The 23,389-nt window shown below is 53.5% G+C and overlaps 1 protein-coding gene across 9 annotated transcripts in view; it reads left to right on the top strand.

Annotated features, from left to right (window-relative positions):
• Positions 1 to 23,389, top strand: part of PLEKHA6 (pleckstrin homology domain containing A6) — a 152,173-nt gene that overhangs the window by 116,678 nt on the left and 12,106 nt on the right. For 5 of the 9 annotated variants that reach the window (XM_057728175.1, XM_057728174.1, XM_057728183.1 and 2 more), the window contains 14 exons: positions 839 to 907; positions 2,135 to 2,215; positions 2,501 to 2,650; positions 3,452 to 3,547; positions 4,909 to 5,020; positions 5,591 to 5,730; positions 8,101 to 8,230; positions 8,430 to 8,536; positions 9,390 to 9,566; positions 10,621 to 10,788; positions 10,857 to 10,990; positions 11,505 to 11,650; positions 15,885 to 16,008; positions 16,695 to 20,489. In XM_057728175.1, coding sequence (XP_057584158.1) covers positions 839 to 907; positions 2,135 to 2,215; positions 2,501 to 2,650; positions 3,452 to 3,547; positions 4,909 to 5,020; positions 5,591 to 5,730; positions 8,101 to 8,230; positions 8,430 to 8,536; positions 9,390 to 9,566; positions 10,621 to 10,788; positions 10,857 to 10,990; positions 11,505 to 11,650; positions 15,885 to 16,000 — 1,626 coding nt within the window. In that variant the 3' untranslated portion in view covers positions 16,001 to 16,008; positions 16,695 to 20,489. Of the gene's footprint in view, positions 1 to 838; positions 908 to 2,134; positions 2,216 to 2,500; positions 2,651 to 3,451; positions 3,548 to 4,908; positions 5,021 to 5,590; positions 5,731 to 8,100; positions 8,231 to 8,429; positions 8,537 to 9,389; positions 9,567 to 10,620; positions 10,789 to 10,856; positions 10,991 to 11,504; positions 11,651 to 12,064; positions 15,785 to 15,884; positions 16,009 to 16,694; positions 20,490 to 23,389 lie in introns of those variants that run through there. The other 4 variants (XR_009052725.1, XM_057728176.1, XM_057728177.1 and 1 more) reach the window with 4 other exon arrangements.

Below are 23,389 nucleotides of genomic sequence, written 5' to 3'. Positions count from 1 at the left end.
GGGGTGGGGCTTGCTCCACCCCGCCTGCTCATCTGCCAGGCCTCATCTCCCAGGCTCGGCCTGGCCTCCCTCCTTTAATTCCACAGCATCTCCTTCATTCTTCACATTCATGGGTGAACCCAGGCCCATTTCCCAAACCATCAAACGAGCCGGCACTGACATCTCATGCCATGCCGGGGATGGCAAACCTGCTTTTGGACGTTCAGGACTTTTCTTTCCTATTTGGTGCCTTCTTAACAGTGGTTGGGGCGACGGGCATGAGGGGTGTGATGTGGACCCATCCAGTGACAGAGTTGTGTAGAAGGTGCTGTGCTTGCTGCATGTGTCACCAAGAGCAGGCACCTTTGCTGGACTGAGAGATAGTTCCGGTTTAGGCACAAGCCCTGGGATTGGCGTTCGATCGACTAGGGCAGTCGTTCTCAAATGCTTCCACTGCTCACTCCATTCTCCCAGCTCTTATCCTCAGAAACAGCCGAGACTTAACTCTTGTTGTCATGGTTGTTACCAATAAGCCATTTGGGAACTACACAGCCCTGGAGTCCCTCTTGGCCGTAGATTCTGGGCCTTAGGGGAGAGGAGATACAGAGCACGAGTGAGCGGCACCTCTACTTCTAGAACCAGCCCAGGACAGTTGGGACGGAGCCTCAGGCCAGGCCGCCCCATGCTTTCCAGCCGGGGGGCAGAGCACTAGCTCAGCTCAGGTACCCAGAACAGATGCTTCCTGAGGTGATGGCCTGTGGTCGGTGGCAGGAACGGAGCAGGGTCGCCGGCTCTCCTGTCCCTGCACGCCCTGTCCTGGCTGTCCTCTGCTGCAGTAACCGGCCTCCTGTTCCTGCAGGTCCCTCCGTACCCAGAAGTGTTCCGGGACAGCCTCCACACCTACAAGCTAAACGAGCAAGACACAGATGTAAGAGCAGCTCTCCCGCTCCCGCTGTCCAGTCCGGCCCCTCCTGCTGCCCTCCGCATCCTCGCTGTCCTCCGCGGGGGCTTTTCCTCCATCCACCTCTCATCTTCTGTGGCCCTTCATACATTCGATTCCTGTCCTCTCTCACCTCAAAGACTACATTCTCCCTGAGCCTCCTCAGTGCCCTCTCCTCGTTCTTACCGCTCACCCCTTCCTCCCACCGTGGCTGTGCGTGTTTCTCCATCGAGTGCAAGGCCCTCTTGTCGACGGCGGTGGATGTGCTTATTTCAGGCACACAGACTTTGTTAGGAGGTAGAGCATGTGGTCCCCAGGTACCTGGAAAGAAGCATGTGGCCCGGCCCCACCCTCAGGGAGCTTCTGGGCAGCTGGAGGCCCAGGGGGCAGCGCAGGCCTCATATGCTGGGTGGATCATAGCAGGGTCTGCAGGAGTGCGGGGCAGGGCAACGATGTGGGCTGTGGGCTGAGGACAAAACAGGTGGCATGTGAGCTGGGCCTTGAGGTGAAGGGCCCAGAGGACAAGATTTGGCCCCACTAGAAAGTAGACCAGGGTGTATTTGAGGAGTGGCATGAATGAAGGTGTGGATGCAGGAAAGCACAGGTCTTCCCAGAAGGCAAGTTTGGCCTGACCCGCCTTGCCTGGTAGCAGATCTGCCTGGCAGGCAGGGGAGATGCTCCTTGCAGGCGAGGACCAGACCTCAGAGGGCCCCAGTGTCAGCCATACTGAGACTCTGGAAGGAGGAGGGGAGATCAGGGTCCTGTGGGACTAGGGAACCGGTGTACGTTGTTTACTGGTTTTGCTAAGACTGTTGTTCAGAAATTGGCCGACTTCTCCAATCCATAGACACCTGGAGGCCTAGGAGGCGAGGCCGGGTTAGCCTCTAACACCTTGTGAATTGGAACCCCTAAGAGGATGGGAGTGCAGGGGCTTAACATTCGGCTCCCAGCCCTCTCCCCTCTCAAGCTGACTCACTTCCTCAGAGAATAAATTTGTCTTCCCTCCCAACGGGTCTTTGGGGGAGTCCCCCAAGGTGAAGACCATCTTCCTGTTCCCAGGAGCCTCCAAGGTCAAGGTGAAGGTCCAGGGTTCTTCAGCAGGGTTGAGGAGGTGGTATCCAGAGGCCAGGCCCTGCCAGCTCAATTCCCAGGTCCCCATCAAACCACGCCCTTCACTCCCTTCTCTCTCCCTCCCTTCCCCCTTGGGGACCCCAGAAGCTGCTGGGCAAGTTGTGTGAGCAGAACAAGGTGGTGAGGGAGCAGGAACGGCTGGTGCAGCAGCTCCGAGCTGAGAAGGTGAGAGCCGCGGGGTGGCCCTGAGTGGGGGACGTGGGGGGCTGGCCCAGAGAAGCTGTGGGTTGCTATCTCCATCCTGACTAAGCTGATGAAGCTTTGCCCCTCCTTAAACTTCTGTCCTGCTTTTAATCAGACCTGCTGAAGCTCGTCTGGGGACCTTAGCCGGTGTGAGGGAAACTCCACTAAGCTGCCTGGTTGAACCCCTAGGGCTCAGGCCTCTGCTGCTGAAAGCCCCGGAGAGGAGATACCAGGGCTGCTCATAGCCACACCCCTGCCTTTCTTCAGGAGAGCCTGGAAAGTGCCTTGATGGGGACCCATCAGGAACTGGAGATGTTTGGAAGCCAGCCTGCCTACCCAGAGAAGCTGCTGCACAAGAAGGAGTCGCTGCAGAACCAGCTCATCAACATCCGGGTGGAGCTGTCTCAGGCGACCACGGTAACCCGGGAGCTGGGTCTGTGCTCCCACCCTGGTCAGCACCTGAGCAGGAGAGCCACCCTCCCAGCCTGCGCTCCTCGAATTCCTGTTCTCCTCCGACGGCAGGAGCAGGGTGCTTTCGGGGAGGGGGGTGTACGAGGACCTGAACTCTGCCTTGCAAAGAGGCAGGAGTGTGCCAGCCTGCCCATGCCGTTGGGTCTGCACCAGGGAGGCTGCTCGTTTCCCACAAGCCATATCTGCACCAGGATTCATTCAGGACAAAGTGAAGTCGAGGGCCACTTATTTCCTTGGCTGCTCTGACAGCCACCTCTTCCTCACCCCTGGAGAACCAGGACTCCAGCAACATGCCACCCTGGTTACTTCCCGGTAGGCACAGGGCAAACCCTCTGATACAGAAAGCAGCAGCAAAAGGCCCAGGAAACTGTGGCCCAGAGAGAGGAAGGTCTCTAACCTCCAGAGAACAGACACCTCTGGCTCTTTCCTTTTTGCCCTCTACTCTCTATCACCCAATTTGGGGAGAACAGGAGGGAAGTGGGAGTGAGATTAACCCCTTTGGGCCTGCCTGCCATCTGGAGAGGATTCTGTTTTCTCTCTGTTGGGCATGCGGTAGGCTGGGCTACTGCCCCTTCTAAAAGACCAGTGTTTGGCTGTCATCAGAATGTCTCAGCCCTGTGCCCTCTCCCGTCCCTCTGCATCCTCCTGCCCAACCTGCCAGACGCCAGGTACCCTGGCCCCAGGCCCTGAGGCAGGACAAGGGGCGGTTTGGCGATTGCGGCTTCTCAGTTAGCTCTCCCCTTGCAGGCCTTGGCAAACAGCACCGTGGAGTACGAGAGCCTGGAGGCAGAGGTCTCCGCCCTGCACGACGAGCTCTGGGAGCAGCTCAGCTTGGACCTCCAGGTGAGGAGCCCCCTGTGTGCTTCAGCCCTCCTTTGCCCTTTTGGCCAGGAGAGACCACAGTGGCTTCCTTTCTCGCTTTAGAAATTTCAGAGACTTCTGACCAGGAGTTGGTCCTGAGATGAAAGATAAGGTTCAGAGCCTCTTAAAACAGACTCTGAGTTTCAGGGTGAAGCGAATGTGGGATCGTTCTTTAGTTCCATCAGATCACAGGGGAAGAAGAAAAGTTGAAGCATGGGAGACTTTAACAGGCATATGAATGTAAACAATAGAATTATAAAGACAAATCTCTCTCGTGACATCAGGAGAGTACGCAGTGTGGGAGTGAGCCACTGGGGAATTTTTAGGTGGGAAAGAGGCCTTCCTTTCTGGGCTGGCTCAGAAACACTGTGCTTGGAGGCAGGAGGGTGGACATTCTTGGGGCGTTCTTCTCCTTTTCCTTCCTCTGTCTCTTCTCTTCCCAGGCTCCGCCGCTTCTCTAGCTCCCTCTGCAAGCCCCATCTCTCTAATGCAGTTCCCCCATTTTCCTCCTGTTTCCCTCCTGGTAACAAAAGTTACCACCCACCCTTGCAGCTGGTTAGGTGGGTGACGTGAGGGCGTCTGGTCCTGAGACCCCAAATGCTACCATGTTCGGTGTGCACGCCTCACTTTCAACACGAACGTTTTGGCAGGTGGGATAGCATCAGGGTCAAGAGCGCTAGCTCTTGAGACAAATAGACCCAGACTCAGACGGTGGCCACACTGCTTGCTAACAGATGGTCCTGGGTGTGAGCCTCTTCACCTCTGGGGTGAAGTGGGGACCGCTGCTGTCCTGGCCTCGTAGAGGTGCTGTGCAGGCGCAATGAGTTCACGTGTGCAGAGCACTCAGCACAGGGCCTGGGATGGGTGGCAGGGCAGGGAATGCTAGATAAAAGGTAGCTGTTATTTTTCAAAGAATGGACCCCGTAGTTAAGTAGAATTCATGCATATTTCATCATAGGTTGGGCATGGGTATTGCAAAAGGACTGTTTGTATGTAAAACAAGACAGTAAACCAGAAGCTCTAGCCCCTGGAAAACAGGCCACCATGAAGTGTCCACCTGGAGGGGCGTTTCACTCCAAGACCACCCTGAGCTCCCCTGGGTGGAGGGCAGAATCAGAGGGACATGTCCTCACTCCCTTGGTTCTGAGGCCACATGTTTACCTAGAAGTACTCTTTGCTGTGATGATAGAGCCCTCTCCTCCCACAGTTCTGGAAGCTGAAGAGGCAGAGGCTGAGAAAGATGAGTGTGCTAGAGGGATGTGTGTGTACACGAGTGTGTGAAAGCTCCCGCCGGGACACTCCTTGGTGGGCACGTCCTTTGACCTGCTCTCTGGCTGTTTCAGAATGAGGTGCTCAACCGGCAAATCCAGAAGGAGATCTGGAGGATCCAGGATGTGATGGAGGGGCTGAGGAAGAATAACCCATCCCGGGGCACAGACACAGCCAAGCATAGAGGTGGGTTCTCTCTCCACCAGCCTCCTGGCTCCTGGCCTCACCAGAAAAAGCTCCAGTGTCTCTGGTCTCCATTCCACACCAGCCAACTCACACATCTCCAGGCCCTCACACTGTGCTCAGAGCCAGTCAGGGCCTTCTCAGGGCTATGGAAGTTTTCCCCCACCCAGAATAGACCAGCTATACCAATCAGAGATGCTGTTGCCCTGATACTCTAGATTCCTCCCCAGAACAGGTCAAAGAGCACCTGTACCTTCCCAGCCCCTAAGCCCATGGGCCCGTTGGTGCTCTGAGACCACGACCTTAGTGTCTTCCTTCAGCCCAGGGACCTTGGGCTGGCTTTCCGTGACACCTCGGAGGCAGTGGTGTCATTTCCATCCATTATTTTTTTCCTGCCCAGCTCGCCGCGCAACAGCCAGCCTGCTACCCAGCCCATTATGTGTCCCTTCAACAGTCCCAGGTGGCCCTGAGACCCTAAATCCTACCTGCCTTCTCCACCTGCAGAGCCCAGCCACACGCCAGGCTTCACACCTCCCCCTTGTCTCATCACTCTCCTCTTCTGTTTCCCCCAAGGAGGACTTGGCCCCTCAGGCACCTACAGCTCCAACAGCCCCGCCAGCCCTCTCAGCTCCGCCAGCCTCACCAGCCCCCTGAGCCCGTTTTCACTGGTGTCTGGCTCTCAGGGGTCCCCCACCAAGCCCGGGTCCAGTGAGGTAAGCTGAGATCATGGGGTAGAAGGTGGGTGGGGGAGGGAGGACTCGGTCCTCATTTGCCTGAAATTACACAAATTCTATGCCCATTTCTTCCCCAGAGGCCTCTAGTTCCAGTGCCTTGTCTCTGTCTGAGGTAGTCATTCTTACACCCAGTTTGGGGACCTTCCCTCCAGATTCCTCCTTTACCTGTTCTCATCTCCAACTGTCATCTTTGGTTGCCTTTCAGGGAAGTCTTCCTGAGCACCAGGATGGTTAGCAAAGATACCAAACACTTAACAGGAATCTAAGTCTAGGGTTGTTCCGAGGGTGATAGGACTGCGGGTCGGTGTGGGGAGCATTTTCCTAGTCAGCCAGCAAGTGTGTTCTGAGGCTCTACTCTGGGCAAGGGATGCTGTGAGAGCCTCTCAGAAAGATGCCCAAGGGCCTTCACCCCACCCAGTGTCCCATGGGGACCAAGACCCATTCACAGTTGGACTGTCCTCCTCTGGAACGTGGTGGTGTATGTCTCCGTATTGAGCCACACGGTTCAGATTGTAAATGCCCTGATGTTCCAAAGAGAGGGGGGACCTTAAATTGGGCCGTGACGCACTGGGCCAGGTAGAGGGCAAGGGAAAGGCATCACAGGCGGGAGAGATGGCAGACGCAAAGGTTCAGGGGAGGGGTGTGCCCAGTGTGGTGGGGAGGCGGTGAGGAGAGAGCTTTGGAGAAAACGGGGGACCGGGGTGCAGCTGGGCGCTCGGTCGAGGAGGGCCTTGCAGGCCAGGCAGGGTTAGCGCTGGAGACGGAGCTGCTTCCCGGCCACGGGTGGGAGTTCGGTGGCCCAGGGCCCCGCCCCAGGCCCCAGCAGGGTTGTCGTCTGCCTCTGCTAACGCTCTTTTCTTCTGCTCTCACAGTGGCTGCTCTCGTTCCTCCTAATGCTCTGGCTTCTCTCTGCCTCAGGAGCCTGGCCCCCCGCGGCCTCCCCTCCCCAAAGCCTACGTCCCCCTGGAGTCTCCTGCCACCGTGCCTCCACTCCCTAGCGAGAGCCGCTTCTGGCCATACCCCACCTCCCCTTCCTGGCGCCGCGGTGGCGAGACAGCCAGGGGTCAGGTACCCAGCACCCTTGGGTCCTGGAGGGCAGGGACGGAGGGAACGGGGCCCGGCAGGAGACCAAGTCACTGTCCCCATTCCAGTATTAATTCCCCCACGGCTCAGCTTCTGCTGACCCTCTGTCAGACTCTCGGATGAGCAGCGGGATGGCTGAGACCCTCATACTGGCCCTCTCTCCCCTTTCTGCTTCCTGCGGACGATGTTGCCGCCCTACCGCAGGGCGGCCCATGGCTGCTGGTGGTGGGTTACGCCCCGCTCCCTACCAGCGTGACCAGACGATGGGAATCCGGTGACACCCCCACCCCCCACCAGTGCCATGCCAGTCCTTTCCTGCCATTGTCCACCTCAGACCCCAGTCCTCCCACGCTCTCCCTCTCCCCTTGCCTGTGCCTCTTCCTTGTCTGTGTCCTGAGTCTCATCAGCCCCTGGAGCGTGAGGATACAGACCCCTTTCTCCCCTGTTCTGGCTCCTTCTCTCTCCTGGATCCCTAGGCAAGATCCAGGAGAAATGTGCAGTTAGGCTTGGAAGAGGTTGCATGGTGAGTAGAAAGAGTCCTAAAACTGGCTCAGCTACTCACTGGTAATATGCACGACCCTTGAGGGTCTGCCCAGTGAGGTGGGCAAAGCAGGTACCCTTACCTTGGTTTTACAGACAAAGGTGGTAGGACTTACCCATGTTCTGTAGTTGCGCCAGAGCTGGAGTTTCTGACCTCTGTTCTGTTCTCTGTACTCCCCTCACTGAGACTCAGACGCTTCATCCCCAGGGAGGGGATGGCTTGGATGCTGTCCGAGGTCCCTTTCTAGTCACATGATTCTGTGAGCCCACGACCCACGTGCCCTTTTCCTCCCCACAAAGCTCATCTTGTTCTTTTGCTCAGGTCTTGGGTTGGATCCCAAAAGAATCCGCAGATATCCTTGGCGTTGTAGCCTCCGCCTCCAGCCGTTCCTCCTGTGGCTTACAGCAAGTCTGTGCTTTCCGTGTTTGCCAGGAGGACGGGTCGGGCTCAGGGCTCTCTCTGATGGGCCTCAACCGAAGGCCTCCTGGAGGCCCTGAGCCCTCATTCCCCAAGAGGACCGCACATTGGCCAGTCTTAAGATGGCATGGGTGGAAGGCGGCAGTGCATCCTTGCCCACCTCCCAGCTGGCACACACAGTTTCCCTGCCCCATGTTTTTTCAAAGGTTTGCACTCCCACCATTGCAAAACAAAGAAACACCACCAGGGCCAAATTCTCAGCAGTCACTCTAGCACCATCCATCCATCTTCTCTTCCTTTCTCCCTAGCCCAAGGCAAGCTGTGAGCAAAGCAAGAAAGACCCCCACCAGACATCACCCCTGGACACCACTAGAGACATCAGCCTTGTGCCCACCAGGCAAGAGGTGGAGGCAGAGAAGCAGGCCGCTCTCAACAAAGGTACTTCCAGTCCCATTCTGCCCTAGAACTGAGGCTAAGGGGCCAGAGAGGAGCCCAGAGAGGTGCTCGCTCACAGCCAAGGAGGTGCTTCGCCACCTAGGCCTCTCACCTCCATGGCGGGTGGGATGAGCCTCTCTGAGAAGCAGGCTGTCCTGGGTCCCTCTTTATGGGGCCCACTGGCCACTGTGTCTCCCTGCAGTTGGCATTGTGCCCCCTCGGACAAAGTCACCCACTGATGAAGAAGTGACCCCGTCAAGGGTGGTGAGGAGGAGTGCCAACGGGCTCACCAATGGACTCTCTTCCCGGGTGAGTACACGCCCGCAGGCCCCTAGAGCTTGTGCGGGCCTGAGCGGGGCTGGGAGCCCAGGGGCCTCTGTGTGTCCACCTATCTGTCATTGTTTGAGAAACCCAGGGCTAGAGGAGGAAGGTAGAACAAGAAGGAGGAAGGCAAGCAGAGGAGTTCTCCTACAAGGAGACATGTCACGGGACGAGGAAGCTATGCATAATAAAGATATATGAATATCTAACAAAGTTATTATCATGTGCCAGTGATGAAACACAAATGCGAAAGTCGGTCGTAGAAGTCAAATGTGGTGACCGGAGGCACTGTGTTAGTTTCCTAGGGTTGCTAGGAAGTTAACACAACACCACAGACGTAGCGACGTGAAACAACAGAAGGTTATTCCCCCACCGTTGCAGAGGCCAGCAGTCCAGAGTCAAGGTGTCCTCAGGGTTGGTTCCTTCCGGCGGCTCTAAGGGAGCATCCACTCCATGCCTCTCCTGGCTTCTGGTTGTTGCTGGCAGTCTTCAGCATTCTTTGGCGTGTAGACACACTGTCCCAATCTCTGCCTCCACCTTCTACTCTATGTGTCTTCTTTTTTTCTGTTTCTTATAAGGACACCCATTATTTGATTTAGGGCTCACCCTAATTGATGATGATCTCATCTTGAGCTCATTAATACATCTTCAAAGACCCAATTTCCACATAAGGTCACATTCACAGGTACTGTGGTTAGGACTTGGATGTATCTTTTGGGGTCCACTCTTCAACCCATTATAGGCAGGCTTCCCAGAGAAGGGAAGTTTTAAGGGATTAGGGCAGATGAAAAATCTGGGTGGGGGGTGAGGCACCCGTCAGAGCCCCATTCTCCCACTGCAGCAAGAGCGCCCCAAGAGTGCTGTGTTCCCTGGCGAGGGCAAAGTCAAGATGAGCGTGGAGGAGCAGATTGACCGCATGCGGCGGCACCAGAGCGGCTCCATGAAGGATAAGCGGAGGAGCCTGCAGCTCCCGGCCAGCCCGGCCCCCGACCCCAGTGCCCGACCTGCCTACAAAGTGGTAACGTCCTCCCAGCCCCCACAGGCGTGGCCTGGCCTCTGCCAACACTGCCCACTCCCAGGTGTGCCCAGCCTGGGCTGGAGGGTGGGGGGCAGGGAGGAGGTTTTAGGCAAGGGGGGACCAGGAAGGACCCAGGCTGGACACCTGCCAGACCTGGGGGATGCTTCTTCCAGACTAAGCAGAGGAGATACTGTAACAAGTGTTTCCTTTTTTGTGTCTAAAGAAAAATAACTCACAAAAAGGAATGCCTTGATTGTTTTGGTTGAAATGAATTATTCAAAATTCAGTTAAGAGAAGATAGCACAGAATCTGCAACGTGGAAGTAACTGTCACTTGTTTCTAGAGCATTTTCTATGTGCTTAACATTGGGCTGGGGTTACTGAAGGTAATTATTATAGCTCACCATCACATGGAGAATACAAGTCACAATCCCTTCCATGCTACCTCATTTAGTCATTTCAAGGATGCTGGATTAGGAAGTATTACCCCCGTTTTAGAGATAGGGAAACAAAGGCATGAGAAATTAAGGCATCACTGGACCACCCAGCTATTAAGTGCAGAGCTGGGAGTAGCCCAAACTATTGGCCTAATTTTTCTTTCCACTAAATTTCAGAAATACAAGAAAAATTATGGCCCGTAAGTCCTGCCCTCAAGCAGGTTACCTTCTAGTTGGTGGGCTGGCACTTCTATCATGTGAAAGGATTAGAGATCAGTGTAAGACACACTGATTCAGTTGCCCAAAGTGTTATGTATGGCACGGGATGTGAACACAGGTGCAGCAGGATGGGGAGGGACGAGTACTGACAGAAGACAAGGAGGAGACTTTACCTCGGGGCTCTTGTCGGTGAGCAGGCTTTGGACAAGCAGCGTGGAAGGAGGACAGCTCTGCAGTGGGGGTGGTGGGCGCAGCGGGGTGGTGGCCAGGTCAGGCTTGCTGGGCCGGGCCCGTGAGGACATGGGCATAGCGAGGGCTGCCCGGAGGTGTGGGTGGAGTGGTGGTGCTGCTGGCCGTGGGACAGAGGCCCCGCGTGGTCATGACGGTGCTGCCCCCCAGGTGCGCCGTCACCGCAGCATCCACGAGGTGGACATCTCCAACCTGGAGGCGGCTCTGCGGGCAGAGGAGCCAGGTGGGCAGGCCTATGAGACACCGCGGGAGGAAATTGCCCGGCTCCGCAGAATGGAGCTGGAGCCCCAGCACTATGACCTGGATATCAATAAAGAGGTGAGCAGAGTCCGGGGCGGGGGGAGCCCTGGAGGGGGATGGAGGCGGTGACCTTGGTGCCTCCACAGCTCTCCACCCCAGACAAAGTCCTCATCCCTGAGCGGTATGTTGACCTGGAGCCTGACACTCCCCTGAGCCCAGAGGAGTTGAAGGAGAAGCAGAAAAAGGTGGAGAGGATCAAGACGCTCATTGCCAAGTCCAGGTAACAGGCCTTGGGTGAACCTCCACTTCCTCTGCCTGCCCTGGCACCTGGGGCACGAGTGCCACTGAAGCCAGCGCCCAGGCCCATGTGGTTGGGGTTCCTGAGCCTCCCAAGAGGAGAGCAAAAGGAAGCAGTGGTTCGAGGCAGCAGACCGGGCCCAGGCATGTGGCAGGGTCGGTGACGCTGCCATCAGTGCCAGAAAGACCTGCTGGGCTCGTGCACGTGCTGTCATCAAGACCAACTGATGGCTTGCCCTCTGGTGACTTCTTTTCCCCATCAAGCTTGCCCTCAATGGTCATTTGAACCTTCTAATTCATTTTGTAAATGTTGCAGGTAGGGGTCCCAACATGTGTTTTGCCAGGGTCCCGCACACCCCTGGGGACAAGCTTGCTGGGAACTGGAGCCTGCACATTCACAGGCCCCTGGAGCCCCGCCAACCTCAGTCTGCAGGCCCCCCAAGCCAGTCAGACCATCCTGTTCCCCCCTCCATGTCTGTGTGTCTGTGCCTCTTCAGTATGCAGAACGTGGTGCCCGTCGGCGAGGGGGACCTTGTGGACGTGCCCCAGGACTCAGAGAGCCAGCTGCAGGAGCAGGAGAAGCGGATTGAAATCTCCTGTGCCCTGGCGACCGAGGCCTCCCGCAGGGGCCGCATGCTGTCTGGTGAGAGGGGCTGGGCCTCGCTCTGCCAGGGAGACCAGCTGACCAGATGTAGGGGAGGTAGTGCAGTGTGGCAGGGGGCCAGGGACAGAACAGGGAGATGTTCCTCGCAGTCAGGATAAGCATTTATTGAGCACCAGGGACTGTGCTAGGCTCAGGGGGTGCAAAGGGGCCAGAGTTGCTGACATCCTGGAGCTCAGAGCCACGATGACCCGCCTCGCTGCTGGATGGAGGAATGGCCAGAGGCCATGCTGGGAGCACCGGGAGCCATTCTACCTGGGCAGGTCCAGGAAAGGCCCAGAGAAGAAGTGATAACTGAGCTTGATTGGGAAAGATTCCAGTATGTCCCAGTGGTGGAGTGAGGGCCAGGTATTCCAGGGTATTCTCTGACTTCGCATTTGTGCTGCATGCAAATAGCAGGAATGAAAAGAGAAGATGGCCAATACAGTCACCACCTTGGCTACTGACCCAAACCCACCTTTCTGCTAAGAAAAGATGAGTATCAGGAACTGACTTCACACTGATACAAGGGCTAGTGGGTCTTAGTGGACACTATGGAATTGCAGCCAATAGGATAACGTCCCCCTCAGCCTGAGGGGAAGCACCCTGGAATAGAGGAGAATGTAACTGGGAAGAATGGAAGAGACCATGAATGGGAGGCTTCGAGGTGGAGGAAGGACAGTGGTTAAGTCATGAAGTCTGGGAGACGGAATATTCCCTTCTCCGCAACGGGCTCTGAAGGCCAGTCCAGGTGAATGCCCTGGACGGATGCCAGGCTTGTGATGACTCTGGTTGAGGGGGCAGAGACAGGTTGTGCCGGCCAAAGCTGTGGTGGCCTGGGCAAGTGTCAGATTAGGACCGTGGCTGGACGCACAGAGGAGGGAATGGCGTTTCGTGTTGGTGACTCAGGAGGGTCTCAGTTCTGGCTCTCTGAGGCTCCATTTCCTCATTTGTAAAATTCAAATCAAAATACCTGTCTGGTGGTGTGAGGATGGAAACAAGGTGTGCTAAGCATCTAGCAGTGTGCCTGGCATGCAGTAAGTGCTCAATAAATGCTAGCTGGCTGTAGTAGCAGCAGTGCTGGTGCTGGTGATAGTATTAGTTGAAATAGATAGCTAAAGTAGAAATAGGAACCTTTTGTGGTTTTTCTAGCTATTTTAAATATAGATATTTTTGGAAACCGGAGGGTTTTAGGCTACAGCAAAGGGGATTTAAGTAAGCGTTAAGGAGGAAACTACTAGCAGTTAGGGTATAAATGAACTTTAGAAGGGGTGGCCAGGGAAAGCCTTTGGAGATGTTTCAGAAACAAGCTTTCAGTTGGGCAGGAGTTGAGGGCAAGAGAAGGGATGGGCTTCAGAGAGTCCCATCCTGCAGCCAGAAGGCAGAAGAACCAGTTTGGCTACAAGGAGGCTTCTGTCAACCGCCCTGCAGTTTAGCTGCAAAATGAACTCGAAGCTTCCAAAGATCAGATTCCACATCTCTGGGCAAAAGGCAACTTCCTATTTCAAGGGTCAGCGCATACCACGCTGTTAAAACTTCCCTCTGCCCCTGCCCGAGCCCCTGGCTCTCTCTGCACCTCACCACAGGTGCCATGAAAACAAAACCCACCCCAGCTTTGCAGATTTCCCTGTGATACACATGGGCTTACATTTCAGGGTCTGTGTGCTGAAAGCAAATGGTCACCTTGCTTCTGCCCAAACCCCAACTATTTAAAAAATGGCTGTGGTGGGGCCAGACCTCAGATTTAGCCTGCTGTTCCCACTGCCCCTGGCCTGTGGCCCCGATACCCAGAGCCACAGCTCTGCCAGGCACAGCAGGCGCCCTGTGTGTTGGGGGGTGGGGGCCGTGCTGGGCATGACATGTGAGGATGGTGCAGTGAGCAAGGGACGCAGGTAGTGCCTGAGTGGGGGCGTGTGGCGTGGATGCTGTGGTCAGGGGCGAGCGTGTAGCAGTTGTCAGTGTACCTAGAGGGCAGTATATGGGAGGACGTGGCAATCTGAAGTTTGTATGTGTGGCATGATGTCATTTTACTGGGTAATGGTTGTAGGTACATATGTGTGTGTGTATTCACGTGTGTGGTGTGTGGATGGAGGGGATGTTTGAGTACAAATATAGGAGTATGTCTGTGTGTGCAAAATGTCTACGGGTGTTGTGCAGAGACCCAGTATGAGTACAAGTGGTGTTTTGGAAGCTGTTGACGTGAGTGTACAGTATGTGGGTGGAGGTAGTGCTTGTGAATGCACATGTTTACGTGTGATGGGCTTTCTTTGCAGTGCAAGGAATGATAAAGCGTGTTTGTGTGTATGTTGCGCACCGTATATGTACTGCATATTTGTGAACACACAGGATGGAGAGAGCATAGCCTCATGAATGTATGTGCAGCCGATTATTTATGTGATCAGATGTGGTACTACTTACGAACACACAACTGTAATAGCACATCTGTCTGATGCCTGTCCGCTGCGTGTGTGAATTTACTTTGATGGATATATTCCTAATCTGTGCTTAGTGTTTTTCTGACTTCTTAAAAAGGTTACATTTAACATAATTAATCTTTCTTGCTCTCTCTCATTTACTGTCATTATAAACATCTTTATTTTGCTGACCTCTGTGGAAGCAATGCCCTGTGGGTTGTAATCCATACAGATCTGTTTAGCTCTGCGAAATGCTCCCAAACTGTTACACTTTTAAAATTATTATTACATCTACTTTTTATGGAAGATTTTCTCTCTTCAGCTGTGCCTCATATAGATGTCAGTGGGCCTCTCGATTCCTCTCTCTCTCTCTGTCTCCCAGTTTTCCTGTTTCTAATCTCTCATGGGCTAGAAACCCAGCAAGTCAACACCTATTGGAATTGTGTATAAATAAGAGTAACTGGACTCCAAGGAGCTCTTCAATGAATAAATTGTAAGAGCTTCACTGCGTGTGCATTGTAACATCTATTTGGCTTCCTTGAGATCTTCCCTGCTTAGGTTTTGGTTTTTTGACTCTTTTAGAAGTTGATGTTGCCAGACAGCTAACCACTGGATCTGTGATGCAGACGTGCACACGAATGTGTGGTTCGAAAGCGTTTGTGGATGTATTTGTATGGAAAGTTACGAGTGTGTTGGGTGGTGTGCAAGGCACAGGTTCGGAAGTGCCCATACACACATATCTGAGTGATGTGCGCTGAGTAGGAAGGAGTGGTGTTGCTGGACCCCGCGCACAGACTGTGGGTCACTTCCTGTCGGGAAGAGCACTGCGTGTCTTATGTCCGTGTGTGGGCGTGTATAGATATGCATGGGGCTGGATCGGCCTTTCTCTTGCACAGAGGCCAGGGAAGTTGATGAGGTCCAGGGTAGGGTGGGAGCAAGGGACTGGGAAGTTCAATGCCAGGATCCCTCTCTTGGGGGAAACACAGTGTGACCCTGGCTGAGGTCTGGTTCTTCTGTGAGCCTGAGTGAGGACATTCTCTCACAACTGCACCAAGGGTGCACGAGGGCCGGGAGACTGTGCAGAGCTTGTCCCTAACGATTCAAGCTCCCTTTCCTTGTCCTTCACTTTGCTGTTCTCAACATGGGATAATAATGATAATAGAGTAAAAGCTCATTAATTCAAATGTCACCACTCTAAGGCTTACAGTGATCTGTGTAGGCGTGGGTTGAAGTTTGCCTTTCCTGGATTGATGAAAAGAGACCTCGGTGACAGTGGGGACTCGTTTCTGAACCCTCCAGCCTAAGTTCACAGACTGGCTTGAAGCCTGTCAGAAGCCTCTGTTTGCATGGAATTGACCAACTCGGTGATCACTTCACTTTGACTGTCATTGAACGAGGGCCTGGTGATTTGGATTAGTGTGATTTTACTGCACTATTAATCATTATCATTAGCGACAGCACTGCCTGGGAGGTGCCATCCCTCACTCTCTTCCACCGTCGGGAGAGGTATGTGCATCTCCCTGTCGCACGGATGGAAGGGGAGCCCTAGGCTCAGAGGGCCCGGCCTCGCCCACAGTCACACTGGTTCTCCGCAGAGCCTGAATGCGGCCGGGTCTCCTCCATGGCGCCCCCCCCAAACCAGGCCAGCTCTGCCTCCGCTTGAACAAGTTCCCAAGCTCAGCTCTCCTTCCTGCTTGCCTCCTGCCTTGCTCCCGCGCCTCGCAGAGGGGGGCCTTGCTTGCTCCGGTGCCCAACCTCCGCCCTCCTCCCTCCTCCCACCCCTGCCCGCCCCTATTCACTTCCCTGTTCATTTCTATTTCCAGTGCAATGTGCCACCCCAAGCCCTCCCACCTCCCCTGCCTCCCCGGCTCCGCCAGCCAACCCCCTATCGTCTGAATCCCCACGGGGCGCCGACAGCAGCCATGCCATGCGGGTCTGAGCTCTGACGTAAGCACTTTTCGACTGTATTTCATCCAGCCCAGGGAGCGGGACCCCTTCCCTCGCCCCCACTGAGCCCTGTGCACCCTCTCATTCTGTCCGGCGTTGCTTCTCCCCTCACCCCAGTGCCTCTTGCCGCTCTTTGCCTCCTGTCCACCTGCTTGAGCCTACCAGCATCCCCGCGCAGTTCCCAGGCTAGAGCCGACTGGCAGGGCTGCTTCTTGGATGCTGCAATGCCAGTGGCTTTGCTTCTCCAGAAGCAGATGGGAGCAGAGCTGAGGCCTCTCCTGTCTGCTGTCAGAGGGACTGCCCTCACTCCCCACCCCTGCACCTCCTATCGGCCAACAAGCCTGCCGTCTCTTAAGATACACAGCAGTCCTGCCTCAGAAGCCCCCAGAAGCTGCTTGTCCCAGATCTGATTTCACCCAGATCACTCCCAGACCTTACTGTAAATGAAAATCGCTCTGGACAGCTCTAGGCAGAGGCTGTGTGCCTTCTTTCCCCCTAGCACGCAGCCACTCAGTATCAGGCAGGTGAACAAGAATTGACTTCTATTCGTTTGTTCCCCTCTCTCAGGGTGGAGGGGGTGGGCGGGTTTCCACAGGGTTTTGCAAGAGACTTCTCTCTGGGCAGGGTGGGCTGGAGGGTCTGCCCCTCTGTGCAGGGCTTTTCTCACCCTCGTCTCTCTCCTCCAGTGCAAGCCTTGGCTGAGGCCAACGCCGTGCGGCTCCACAGAGCCACATTCTGAAGGCCGCCTCTGCCCACCTGCCTGCTCTGGCCCCTGGCCCCCCACCCCTGTGCTCCCATGGGAATGCCGCAGGGAGCCAGGCTGGGGGCCGGGTTTGCTGCCAAGAGGAGCACGGACATCTCAGCGTCCACATACCCACGGTGCCCGGCCCTGAAGTCCTCGCTCCTCAGACAGCGGTCCTAGGCCAGGGCGTGAGATGGTGGGGTGAGGAGCTCCATCCTGTCTGATGCCCACGGCACAGGGAGCCTAGGTCTGGCCCTGGCTGGGATTGTGATGGCCCTACTGGAACATTCCCTGATGGAGAAGATGCCCTGGTGGGGAACGTGCGCCGGGCTATCTTAGGTTAGGACTCCTCTCTTGATGCCGAGAACAGCACCTGCCATCCGCCCCTTCCCCCATCAACCCTGCCCTGCTGCCCCACCTGCCCCCAGGGTCTTGGCACATCTCTGCTTATGGGTGCTCCTTTGGGGTCCAGGGGAGACTGACCACCCTGCCTGAGCCAAAAACAAGATAACGAGGGATGGGGAGAGGCTCCTTGGCTCCCAGAGGACAGTGCTGGCTGTGGATAGAGAGCGGCAGGTCTGTGCAGTGTCTGAGGGCAGGTTGAGAAGGGGTAGCAGAGAGAGAGGAAGAAGTCTCAGGAGAGCGGGAGGAAAGAGGAGCAGCAGGACTCACGCGCGAGTAGGAGGGGGAGGACAGGGATGAGAAGGGCTATGGTGTTGGTTTCCCCAGGGCGGAGCCTTAGGTTAGTGCCAAGTGTAGTGCCAGCTGTCGGCTCTGCTCCTCCCGCCTCGTCCTCAGGATCAGCAGGGCGGCCAGCACGAGGACCCGCCGTGGAGCGCACTGCTGTGGGGATGGAGGTGTGAGCTGAGGGGCTGGGCCGCAGCAGCCTGGGAAATGGCTCTTTCTAGGTCTGGGCCTGGCGTTGGCCTCCCTGGCCTGGGGTCAGGAGCAGAGAGAAGGACCTGTCTTACGGAGGGTGTGGTCAGCCTTGGGGCCTTTCGTAACATTTCTGTGACCCTATCTTGTCTCCCTTGGCCCGGAATGTGCTGTGGGCCAGCTGAGGGCGTGTGCCACGCAGAGAGGGAAGGTGGCCTTAATACGGCAGGCCGGATTCTGGGGCCCCAGCCTGCATCCCAGGCATCCCAGATGAGGACACGTTGAGACTGTATGGAAGGTCTCCCTTCTAGCTTGGCTCACTCACAACCCAACTACCCCCGGGGCCAGTGGTGGAGAGACAGAAGCAAAGCCCATTCTTCCTCTGCTCCACCCACCTTCAGATGAATGTAGCCAGAGAGGACGGAGGAGAGAGAGTGAAGCTGAAAAACCTTGGCCCCTAGGCCTTCTCTTTGCCAGAGATGCTGCCCAGAGACTTCAGCCTGACCTCTAGCGGCCCCAAGAACGATTACTTCATCTTCTAACAGTTCCTCTCCACTCCTTCATGGCTGGGACAGTTATGGTTCATATGCAAGTAAAGCTGACCATTCACTCAACAAATATTTATTGAGCACCTTTTATGTACTAGGCACTGTTCTAGGTGCTTAGGATATTCTCATGCTTCTGAGGGTTTACAGACAAGGGGATTACACTTACCTTCAGTTCCAGCAGGTTTTTTGAACGTGACCCTTGGCTGCATTTCCCATCTTCAGCACAGCTCAAGCACCCTGAACCTGTCCTTTCTCCCCCACAGACTGGCAGGTGGGGTTGGCTCGCTTCTCCATCTTCTCCCACACCTTATCCATCCATAAGAAACAGATTTTTCGGGGCCTTCCATGCTTTCCCCTTTCTTTGTCTGACTCTCCTTTTTTTTTTAAGTGATATTTTTAGAAATACATGTTGAAATACCAAGGATTCATGTCTGCTCCTCTGCCACTTCTCTCTCACCTCTTATTTCATAAAGCTGGCTCTTTATGTTGCTTTACATGCCTTAATATATGTTTTATGAAGATTATACATAATATAGATGTATATGTAATATATATATATATATATATATGTTTGGCTGTCTGATCCTTTCCTAGAACTCCTGCCCAGGCCCATTTCCTCTCCTTTACTTTCTACATCATTGCTAGCATACTGCGGCCATACCCCATGCCTTTTGATCCAAAGAAGGGGAGAGGAAAGACTTATTTTAAGACAGATCTATTTTATGCTTTTGTTATAAAAGCAAATCTATTTTCAAAATGTGCAATGTCTGGATGGAATTGGCGAGTGATATGAGGAGACGGTGGCTGCCTCCAGGTCCAGCCCTCCTCCCTTCCCTCCTCCTCGGCAGCTTCCTTCCTCCCATTCCCCAGTCGACAAAGGGCTGGTCCCCAGAGCTCACCCGGAGAGGATCTTGCCAGAGCAGGGCATTGCTGGTCTAAAGATTTGATTACACTGTCAACTTTTGATGACCCTCTAGGGTTACTGGGTGTGAACGCTCTTGAAGGAAATGTTTACAGTTGTGTGCACAAAAGTACACCCTTGCAGGCACACACTCCCCAGATGTGCTTCTGGACCACCTCCTTTATCACCCTGCTGGAAAGGGCAGCCTACGCCAAACAGCACTGAGAATGTCAGTCTATTCTTTGATGGACCTAGGATATGGTGCAACGGCCAAAGGAAACGGTTTGGCATCACTGGTCCTTCGGGGCAGACACATTCAAGTTCCTTGGACTTCTTACACTCCTTTTCACTTGATCCTTCTCTGGTCTGGGTGACATTTATGGCATCTGTCTCCCTCTGTGACCTTTCTTCTGGGGGCCATTGTTAAGGGGATGGTACCCCAGTCTGGCATCCAGACTGCTAAGTCAGCCCAGAGGGTCCCATGGACAAGGTACATCTCAGACTTGCCAAGGACCTTCCTGCTGCTGGGTCCCTGAACTAAGCCAGCTCAGCCTTCCAAACTGCTTATCGACTGTTGAAGTGGGCAAGGGGCTCTTGCCTTGCAAGGATTTGGGCGGAATGGAAGTGTTTTGTCCAGATCTGGAATCAAGGGTTTTGGAATCTAGCACAGAGCTCCTGGACAGCATTTGAAGCCTGGCTTCCCACTTTGACACTTACTGGCACCCTATTCCCAGCCTAAAGCATCTTGCTATGAATGAAGGGAGCCTAGATAGAGGCCCAGGGCTAAGTAACCCACCTGGGGACAGCCCTGGTTACTAATCTAGGGCTTTCCCAATTAGCACATTACCTCCCTCATCAATAACCAAGAGGCTGTAATCAAATACTAATACTGTCACTTTAGAGATTTTCTGAGGTTGCAAGCTGTGCGTACTTGCTCACCTGCCTTGGTGAGAGGGAGACTCTTGGAGCTGGGCTGACTATAGCAAGAACAGAATTAATTCCTTTCCTTTAGGCAACCCCCCCAACCTGGCAGCTCTTAAAACTAAGGAAAATATGAAATATACATATATATACACATATATCTATTTATGCACATATTGGGGCCAATTTGATTTGCTAGTATTAGACAATAAACCATACAAGAAAATTTATGATCTCAGTGTCTTTATTTAGTATAAAAGTGACCTTAGAAGAAGAGTTAAAGTTAGATGAACAGAGGGCATCTCTGTCAGGGGACCAAACAGCTATAGCAGCCCCTTAGCACCTTTCTAGCCGACAAGCCCCTCCCCAGAGTGGGGCCATCCTGACTGACAGGTGAGAGCTTGCTTCCCTCTCAGCAGCATTCTTTTTAGATATAGGTACTGAAGCGCCCCGTGAGCTCTACATTTGTATCTTGCAAGTTTGTTATAAACCCAACACAAGAAATAAATGGTTTGTACAAGTGGTGTGTTTCTGGCACTCTGTGTCCGTGTCTGCCTGTGGCTGGCCTTGGGGTCCATGGCAGTTTAGGTGCTTGGCAGAAAATGGGAGGGGGTTCTGGGGCCATCCTTCCCTAAGAGAACTGGGCTCAGAGCATATGCACCACCCACTCCCCCCATGCCTTGGGCTGCACGTCTCGGCCTCCCTCCCAGGCAGGAATCCCGGAGTTCTCAGAAGCATGTGGCCTTCCTGCCTACCCGTGAACTAGGGAATGATGGTTTGTTGTCAACACCGCTGTCATCTTTTTGATCCAGGTGATCCCAGATCAAGGCTTGTCCTAAGGTCCTGTACAATGGAGATATCAGATGCTTCAGGCCCTGGAACCTTCCGCTGAAGGCAGGGGTGGGGAGGTGGGGGTGGTATCAGGAAGACTACCCTAATGTAAGGCGTGAAAGTCAAGAAGCCCTGTGAATTCTGTGGGGAAGGGGGGTAGGGCAGGTGGAGAGAGAACGTGAGCCCAGGACAATGGCAGGCTTCGCTGGGCTTCTGCAGGATGTCCGGGGAGAGGAGGCATTAATGGTTCAAAAAAGAGTATATAGGAAGGCAACCTTCTTGTAATTCCTGATTAGCCTCAGTCTGGTTCTAATGGCTGATTTTGAATTCTGGACATCTCTTCTCATCCCTAAGAGGCTAGTGGAGTGTGTATTTTATATCTGTCTGTCTATTGTCTATCTATCTATCCTTTTAAAGGTAAGTAAAATTTTGGATTTTGTAACATCCTGGAGAGAGCTATAAACCTTGATGTCCTTTGTGAATCGGGGAGAATTGGGACCAGATACAGACAGAGGCCTTTAGAGCTGGTGGAGGTGTATGGGAGAAACTGTTAGTTTCCAGGACCTGCCTGTCTGTCTGCAGCGCCCCTGTAGGCCAGAGCCAGTGGAGAGGAGGTGGAATGTGAGAGCACAGGGCACCACGGGGCGCTTCTGTCCAAGCATGATGCACACGGGTCCCTGCCTGCTCCACCCTCTGGCCTAGATCAGCCCTTCAATCAAGCCAGGCGGGTTGCAAAAGGGGGTGGTAGTCAGGAACCATAAATGAAAAAGCCACTAGCAGAATGCCCTTTAAGGAGTAGTCCTCTGTAACTGCGTGGTCATGTATTTATTCTTGAAGAGAGACATGCCGGGGGCAGGCGGCAGCCAGGCTTCAGACCCTAGGGCTACCCGACCCTGGGCCCACACCACACGACCCCTTGTCCCCAAGCCTCCAGTGAAGAACTGGCTCACCCCATTGCTGAGACAGATCGAGGAAAGGAGATGTCGTGCTCAACTCCTGGCCCTGCTCCTTGCTAGCTGCATGAAGATTTGGACAAGTCACTAAAATTCTTGTGTCTCAGTTTCCTCATCTGTGAAATGAGGATATTAAATACCATCTTATAAAGCTCTCAAGAAAGTCAAATTAAAAAATGGGTGAAAAACACTTTGAAAACCCATATTCATTTACAAATGCGAGGAGATGGTGGTGGCGCTGCATTGGCCCCTTGCCTGCCTTTAGGAGCATGATGAGGGAGGAGGGAGAATGTTTCCCAAGGTCTCCCCTTCAAGGTGTGCTCCCCCTGCCCACTTCTATTCCTCCAGCCCCTCCCCACGGTGACCAGGACAGGCTTTCCAGGGCCTATGTCCTCCTCCCTGGGGTTGCCTCCCATGAAGGGGCCCCTCTCCAAGACGGTGGGCTATAGACAAACCCCTTGGGGCCCAACTCTGGTACCCAGTGCTGTCATCTGAGAATCAAATGAAGAGGACCCAGTTTTAGGAGAGTTCAGTTCTGCGCTTACAGGTGGTCTCCATTGCTAGGGGGAGGTATTCCTAACTGCTATTTTATACTCCTGTGGGAGCAGTTTAAAACCACAAGTAAGATCAGAAGTCTTTCATATAACAGCATTTAACAGTAGATTAATAATAGTAATATTAACAACACAGTAATTATTATAACTATACTAGAATAATAACAACAATGGCTTGTTAATTATTTACTATGAGCCAAGTACCCGGTTCTATGCACTTCACATGCATTTACTCACGAATTCTCATTATATCTTTATGTGATAGGCACTATTATTATCCAAGAAACTGAGGCACAGAAAGGGTGAATAACATACGTAAGGTCTCATGGAGCTAGGATGAAGCCCAGGGGGCTCTGATTTTATAGCAGGAGCGCTTAACCTACTAGTGTCAATGGGGGTGATACTGCCCCCTAGGGGTGATTTTGGAAATTTTCAGGGGAGCTCACGTTGTCTCAGTGCTAAGGGGGCAAAACTCTTAGCGGCATTTAATTGCTGCAGTGCACAAGGCAGATTTCTAAAATAAATAATTGCTTTCTGTCCTGCACAACTTTAAAATGTACAAATGAACTAAACCCACTACCACTATAAGTCGGTCATACTGCAATTCATAATAGTCCTAAAATAAGTTTTATGAATAACTCAGTAAGTTAGGAGATGGTTATTATGGAGAAAGCACTTAAGTGGAATAAAGACATGGTCTTAAAATTGTTGAATATTATACTCCACACACTGTCTACCCAATGTTATTCTAACATTGCAACTACTGTATATTTGGTTCCAACGCAGTAGAGGCTTACTGAATAAGCAAAGAGGCTGATTGCAAACAGTTAACAGAGGAGCTCTGAGAGAATCAAACATCATTAGAGCAAAGATACTTGAAATGCAAGGAGTTTCCTTGGATCTCCTTAATAAATGTTTTTAGAAATTATTTCATAGTATTGCCTCCTTTATATTAAAAAAATTTTTACAGCCCAAAGATGAGCATCTATGTTGTAACAACTATATGTGGAAATGATTTGGGGAATTGCCTGTTGTTTTCCTATTTTTCTCTGCCA

The sequence above is a fragment of the Hippopotamus amphibius genome, chromosome 3, assembly GCF_030028045.1.
Source record: "Hippopotamus amphibius kiboko isolate mHipAmp2 chromosome 3, mHipAmp2.hap2, whole genome shotgun sequence".
Lineage (NCBI taxonomy): Eukaryota > Metazoa > Chordata > Mammalia > Artiodactyla > Hippopotamidae > Hippopotamus > Hippopotamus amphibius.
This window is presented reverse-complemented; position numbering and strand designations above follow the sequence as displayed.